The sequence below is a fragment of the Fragaria vesca genome, linkage group LG5 (assembly GCF_000184155.1).
Source record: "Fragaria vesca subsp. vesca linkage group LG5, FraVesHawaii_1.0, whole genome shotgun sequence".
NCBI lineage: Eukaryota > Viridiplantae > Streptophyta > Magnoliopsida > Rosales > Rosaceae > Fragaria > Fragaria vesca.
Window position 1 is genome coordinate 4,867,120 of NC_020495.1, and position 7,453 is coordinate 4,874,572.

General features: G+C 39.0%; 2 protein-coding genes across 2 annotated transcripts; one reads left to right on the forward strand and one right to left on the reverse strand.

The window, feature by feature from the left end:
* The first annotated feature begins 1,117 nt into the window (after nt 1-1,117).
* Nucleotides 1,118-5,260, forward strand: LOC101301779 (nogo-B receptor-like). The gene is made up of 8 exons (XM_004299058.1): nt 1,118-1,135; nt 1,237-1,300; nt 3,452-3,647; nt 3,756-3,817; nt 4,050-4,248; nt 4,339-4,435; nt 4,696-4,778; nt 4,962-5,260. Exons 2-8 carry the CDS (start codon nt 1,253-1,255, stop codon nt 4,967-4,969), a joined length of 693 nt encoding a protein of 230 aa, XP_004299106.1. The 5' UTR covers nt 1,118-1,135; nt 1,237-1,252; the 3' UTR covers nt 4,970-5,260.
* Nucleotides 5,261-6,424: 1,164 nt separating this feature from the next.
* On the reverse strand, nt 6,425-7,042 carry LOC101299196. The gene has a single exon (XM_004300941.1). The coding sequence runs from the start codon at nt 7,040-7,042 to the stop codon at nt 6,425-6,427; it is 618 nt and encodes a 205-aa protein (XP_004300989.1).
* Nucleotides 7,043-7,453: the final 411 nt, after the last annotated feature.

Genomic DNA, 7,453 nt, shown 5'->3' on the forward strand with positions numbered 1-7,453 from the left:
CTTCCTCTTTGATTAAGTTTTAGACTTTTTTTTTTAGTTCAATACACGCTGACGTGGCGTGTCGGACGCTGACGTGGCGTGTCTCAAGTTGATGTGGCGTGTCAGTTAACGTGTCCAAAAAGTCAACTTTTTTTGACACGTCACGTGGCGTATCGGACACACATTTTTGTGTATCGTATCGGTATCGGTGTGTCGGGAGTGTCGGACACTCCGACACTCCATAGGTGTGGAGTATCGGTGCAACATAGGTATTCATCATGTTTCTAGTTTAACAATGTGTTGCTAACCAACAAAAACAGAACATCTCCTTGGGGCGTATACAAACCCTAACGATCTGTCGAAAGTATTTGTAATTTTTATCTTAACGAATGTTTAGTAATATGCAAATTATCTTCAGAATTAGTTTTGGTACTCTATATGGAGTGATATATAACGAAATTTTCATTTACATTCGAAATTTGTATACACGTAAAGGTTTCTGTTCCACCTGAAATTTGAACCTTGTATGAGCCCCACAGCCAAAATAAAGAGACTCGGTTATTCTACTCATCCAGATTTTAAAAATTTTTCCTTGAGATATTCTTACTTTTAGATTTTACCTGGGTTTAGGTGGAATGTTTACTGCTATATGTTTTTACCATGTTGACTGTGTTCTTAGTCTTGGTGTTAGTGCCATGTAGATCAGACGGTTGAGATTGCATAATAGCTTTCGGTTCATTTGAACCTAGGTACATACAAAAACTATCGACGTTATAAAGGAGCCGACTCAAAGGGTCACACTCTCATTGCCTCTGCTTCGCATTCGTCTCCAGAAAGTGCTCCATCACATTCTCTCTGTTGCCCATTATTTTTTGTCTCCTTTCTCCTTTTCCTTATCAAATTCTCAGCAGCACACATTTAACCTGGACACCAAAAAAAACCAGCACAAATTTTCGTGAACCCAATTGCATCAACCACAGATTCAACTACAACTGTGAAACAGGACAACTCCACAACTACATCATATGCCCACTCACCACAAATTGCCGCTCAATTCTCTTACACAATCTAACGCTTCACTGAGCCTATTTATATAATGGCTTTGCTCCTCTTTGCTCACTCAAAAGCTCCCTGAATTCTCTCTTAGCTATTTGAGGTTAGTTTCTTAATTGCTTTATTGGGTCTGATGTTTTTCATCCAATTGCGTTATTGGATTTTTGATGGGTTTATATATTGATTAGTCTGTTTTGTGTTTAGTTTTGTTTCAGCTGTGATGGATTTGAGGATTGAAATGCAGAGGGCAACCACTTTTGCTTCTCAAGTAAGTGCTTTAGATTACTTGTTCAATTAATAGTTGCTTATTGTTTTGAATCTTAGTGAAGTTTGTAACTTTCTTTTTTTCAAAATTCTGAATACCTATTGCTATTTGATAGCTCTAGTTTTGTTTCATAAGTACTATATATTTGTTTGTTGATAAGAAAGTGCTCCACTTTGTATTGGCTACTCCACTGGACCTTATGCTTAAATTCAATCTGAGCAGTTTAGTGTTGTTCTTCAGAATTGACATCAAGAAAGTCGGTGTCTTGGAAATTGCTGTCCACAGCCACTTGATAATTTATTTATTTATTTTTATGAAGATGGCTTCTTTGAAGCAGTATTGTCGGATAGGATTTTAGTGTAGTTATGTTGGATATATTTCTCATCTAGAGTTCGAGGATGATACAGCCTTTTTTTCTTACTGGGGATGGTAAGGAATTAAGTGATTTGTTATTTAGGTTGTGTATCTTTAATTCTTTATATTGTTTCTGGTCTGATGTTGAATAGAGCAAGGGGATCATTGTTTGTGTTTTTGGTATCTGGTGGTGGAGAAGAAGCTCAAAGAATTAGAAGGGTGGAGAAAAAGCCTTTCTACCAAGGGTTTCTTCCTACCTGTTTTGAGTAGTTTTTTTTTACCTATCTTATTCTTTTTTAAATCCCACATGGAATAGCTAAACAGTTAGGAAGTGTAGTGAGAAGTTTCCTATGACAAGGGGTGGAGGGGAAGAAGAAATACCATTCAGTAGTGGTTTGTCAAACATCAGAGAAAATTGGTTTGGTGGTGAGCTTGATGAAGAGAAATGAGGCCCTCATAGGTTTCTTGTTCTTGTGGGAGATATGTGTGTTTTCCTAGTCTTGTTGCAGGTGTTATTTGTTTGGGGCTTTGTTGTGCAGGACTGTTCCTTTCTGGACTTCTTGTCCACTTTCTTTTTGTGTCATTCGTGTTCTTCAATAAATTTTGTGTCTTTAAAAAAAATCTTGAAACCCTTTTTTGATAAGTGGCTATGCAGATTTTATTGAGAAACCCTTAGGTAAAGCGAAGTCCATAGACAGCTATCTCACTATGAATTTATTTATTTAATTTTTCCTGCTTATTGTGGTGGCAAATGAGGAAATGGTGAGGTTTGGGAAGAGAGATTTGTGGCGGACACAGTTGCCATTTCATATCTGGTTTATATGGATTATCATCATCAGTTTACCATTTCTACAATCTTATTTTTCTTTGAGATTGGAAGGAATTTGGATGACTTAATTTGTTGAGATTTTGCTCTTATTTTCTCAGCTGACATTATCCTGGTCTCATCTAAACTAGTTAAGACTAGATAGATGTTAGAGTAGATTGACATTATCCGTCTACATTAACCAATTATGAGTAGGAACAGTTTTTTAATTTATAATTTTTTTAGGGGGAAACAAGGAATTGGTTCTGGATAGATGTGCTATAATGACGGTGCTTTGGGTCATTTGGGGGGCATCTTTTTGGGCTTTGATTTCTACAATTTAGGAGTAGCTCGTTTTCAGCTACTCACTTGGATTGCAATGCAGCACTTATTTAACTCTGTTGCTCATATTCTTGGTGTTTCATCTTTTTTTACGAAATGAAAGAGCTTTTGATTGGGAAAAAAAAAAACAAAGTACATGGAGGCGGACAAGGAGTCCTCCTTATTTGACTAGGGCAGCTTGGGCTAAAGGCTTAACAGCTCATCTATTAATGCTATCAGAGCTTAGGGCTTACACTACAGCTGCTTCCAGTTAAGAATAATGGAAGAAAGATTATAGGTTGTTGGTATTTCAGTCTTTGTGTGGTGTTTCTAGGAGTTTACTCAGTTTACATTCTGTTGATTCCTTTCTTAGCATTCATTTGAATAAGTTCTGTTTCTTTTGAAACATAAACTTTAGATAATTTGTAAGCTCAAAAGAAAATGTGCTTTTAGGGAGCATATTGCATTGTCATTCAGACCTCTTATAGCTATCTCAGACAAATTATAACTCTTAGATGAATATGCTGATTCATATTCATTCATTTCATATGCTTTTACCTTAATTAAACAGTGCTGATCCTGGGTTGCTATTGGTTCAGACCGGCAATCTTGGGCTACTGCTCCTCTGGCATATTCTGCATCTTTTTGTCAGACTATGGTACTTCGTGTTGCAGTTGGCTTATGTGCTCGAGAGCTATCTTATTTCCGGTGGAGTACTTAAGAGGTATAAAGCCCTCAATGTAGGTAAACTAAGGTACCTGGCAATTGTAGTTGAAAGTGAAGACGCGTACGAAACTTCCAAAGTTATTGAGCTTCTGCAGTGGTTAGAAGCTATTGGTGTGAAATGTGTGTGCCTCTACGACACAGAAGGTACTGGTGTCATGTTAGACTAACTTTGATGGTAGACCTTCTTTTCCTATTGATGTTGAACATATATATACAATCCTTTTGCAACTGTTTTTCTTTTATGTATTATAGGAGTATTGAAGAAATCAAAAGAAGTCATCTTGACAAAACTGAAAAATGCAACAGTATTTGAGGTATTGTGTTCTATTCCTTACTTTTTCTCCAGTGCAACACAAACAATAACCAAAATACTTGCACACTTGGAGGTATTCTAGTGTAAAATAGTAAAAATCCTCAAATTTCTTAATGCAAGGAGATCCTCTCTTGATCCTCCATCTATATGTTTATATATAATTGTGTACTTATGATACTTGTGCTGCTGATGATTAAAATATGTTGACCCAACTTAATATTTACCATGTGCAGGAAGGTTATAAAGATGAAAGCTTTGTTGACCAAAAACGCATGTCTCTAGAATTTTCTTCATTCTCTGATGGAAAAGAAGCTATAACCAAAGCAGCTAACTTGCTCTTTGTGAAGTATTTGAAATTGGCTACACTACCTGGTCATCATGAAGAGAAAATCTTTACAGAACCTCACATGGATGATGCACTTAGAGCTATTGGTTAGTTTACTGTCAGATGCATCATTGTTTACTATGAATTACTTCTACAGTTCTGTTAAACTTCTGGGTGTTTTTGTATTGTTGTTTTAGGTCGCAGGGGGCCGGACCCTGACCTCCTATTAGTTTATGGACCTGCAAGATGCCACCTTGGCTTTCCTGCATGGAGAATGCGATATACTGAGATTGTGTGAGTACTCTTTGAGGCCACATTTATTGATGAGAGTAGTATATTTATCCCAACCTGTCTACATGGTCTAGTTGCATTGTTTTGCTTAGTTTAACCCAATGAGTAATGTGAGTTATAGATTTGTCTAGTCTTCTGTGGCTATTTGTTTTCTTCTGGCTAGAAGTTTTCAGAATACTTCTGAATGAGTAATGTGAGCTTTCCCTTATTTTTTGGCATGTTTTTTTCTCTTGAACTGGTTCTATCTCACACTTGTGGTGCAGACACATGGGTCAACTAAAGCATATGAGATACGGTTCCCTAATTAAAGCCATTTACAAGTTCACCACTGTGCGCCAAAACTATGGTAAGCAGTTTGTTGTCTTGTTGTGGTTGTCAATTTGTCAACTCTTATAATTTGCAATGAACTATTGATTCAGTACGTAGCAAGTTTGCAATGATATTCAAAAAAGTTCTTTTCAGTGCTCATCTATAGAAACAAGTGTCTTAGAAATTGGTTTGATATTATATACTGCACTTGTTCCAACAGGTAAATGATACTGCCTTTGGTATATGTGGAAGGCATATGACATTTGGAACAAAATATTTGGAATATCGGTCAAGGGCAAAGTATGTGATTAGAGATTGACCTTCCTGGCTCCTATTGAGCATTCTTAGTGTTATGCATACAAGTTTGTAACATTTATAGTAATACAGGATATAGTGGATCTAGCGCTGTTGTAACCACAACTGTTCATTCCCGGTTGTAATGCTTGAGTTTGTTGAATTAAGTTTCTTCCTCACATATAAACATCTTATATATACATCGGAATGTAGCATGAGATTTTTTCACTCCTTGCATTTATTACTACAGTTCATTATAATTCCCTCTACTCTTTCAGCCAAATGAAGTTAGAGAATACACCGTTCGTAACCGGATAGGGGTGCTGGGGACCTGGGGTGGTGCTTCCCAATTACTATGGGAGGGGTGGTTCAAGTCATTCATCTTACTCCAATTTATGAATAACATTTGCATCATTGAGATAGATTTCATTCTTTAATCAAGCATGCTTAGGTGATATAGCCTCTACTCTTGGGACTGACCACAGCCAATCTTTTGTCATCCTGCATTGCTTTTACTTCCACTCATGGTGTTATTCCCCTCGTCCCTTCCCAATTTTCCTTAGCAGCATTCAGCATAAAACTGCACAACTTATTGCACATATACCTCTCTGTGACTTGGTGACATTGGTTAATAGGAGCATATAAACCGTGTTCCTGAATACACCCAGTACGCATCTTAACTCACATTCCATACGTCCATTTCCTGCCAACAAACGGGGTCTTATTCTAGTACTCATGTTTACAATGCTCTCCTGTATCTTGTAAAATTGGTTAAACCATAAAATTTGAGAGCTCCTGTCTGCATTTCTATTGAAAACGTGTGAATAAGACGTCGCTTTGGTTTGTGGGCGTACTTTAACGGCAAGGAAACAAAATTAAAGTTTATAGAAGTGAACATTAATCACTGTCTAAATTGCTAAAACTAAATATGTGCGTATAAAATGCCAGTGAATCTCAACCATGATCATTCATTCATTCAAACCAAGATCAAGAAAAGCAAATTAGATAAATGTAGCAATATAATAGACTATAACAGGAGGAAAAGGGAAAACAGACAAACTAAAGCAATTGCATTTCATTCATAACTCTTCTCAAATGAAGGCAGCATCATATAAGAGTTTGGTTACAATTCAAAATAGACGGTTGTGGCTCAGGACCACCACTAACTGAATGCAAACAAGATTGGAGCTTGTCTAAAGAGACAAGATAGCAAACTGGAAATGCAAGGGCTGAGTTCAAGAGTTGCAGAGGCGTGGAGCTAGATGTACTAGCTGTGTACAGAGCTTGTTGTTGGGCTGAGGAGTTGGGCTTTAGGGATAATGGGCTAGGAGAGCAATAGGTAAGGGAATGATCCTAACAAGTCCTCCCCCCATAAGAGCAAGCTTGTCCTCAAGCTTGAAAGTCTGGGAACTTGCGCACCATGGAGTACGCCTCTTCCCATGTGGCGTCTTCCAGAGGTAAACCTTTCCAAGCCACCAGCCATTTGGTGACTGCTCTCTTGCGCTTGGTAACCACTGCCATGTCAAGAACCCGGTTTGGTTGCCAATCAATGAGGCCCTTTGTGTCAAACTGAGGTAGAGTTGCGGCCACAGGAGTACCACTGCCGACTCGTTTCTTGAGTAACGAGACATGGAAGATGGGATGGAGCTTGCAGTTGGCAGGAAGGGTGAGCTTGTAAGCCACTTTGCTGATCTTGGCCTCAACCTGGAATGGACCGTAGAAGTGGGGAGCGAGCTTTTGGGAAGGCCTGCGTACCAAGGACTGCTGCCGGTAAGGATGAAGTTTGAGGAAATCCCAATCATTAACCTCAAAACTATGCTCAGTCCGGTTCTTGTCAGCTTGTTGCTTCATACAGTTTTGAGCGGTAGCTAGATGATCCTTGAGGTGGCTCAAGAGAGTGTCGCGATCTTGCAACGCAACATCAACCGCATTGTTGGAAGTAGTGCCAGGTATATACTGCTGAACCGTGGGACGCGGTCGGCCATACACAGCCTGAAATGGAGACATCTGAATGGCGGAGTGAAAGGTGGAGTTGTACCACCATTCAGCTCAATGGAGGAGATTGACCCAAGTCGACGGCTTGTCACTGATGAAGCAACGCAGAAAGTGCTCCAAGGTTCGATTCAAGACCTCAGATTGGCCATCGGTTTGGGGATGGTATGCGGAGCTGCGACATAGCTTGGTGCCTTGGAGCTTGAAGAAGCTTTCCCAAAAATTGGAGATGAATACACGGTCTCTGTCACTGACAATAGTACAAGGCATGCCATGAAGGTGAAAGATTTCCTTGTTGAACACCTCTGCTATTTCTGCTGCTGTGTAAGGGTGGGACACTGGCACAAAGTGACCATACTTAGACAATCGATCAACCAAAACAAAGATAGAGGTCTTGCCCTCGGAGGGGGGCAGCCCATCAACAAA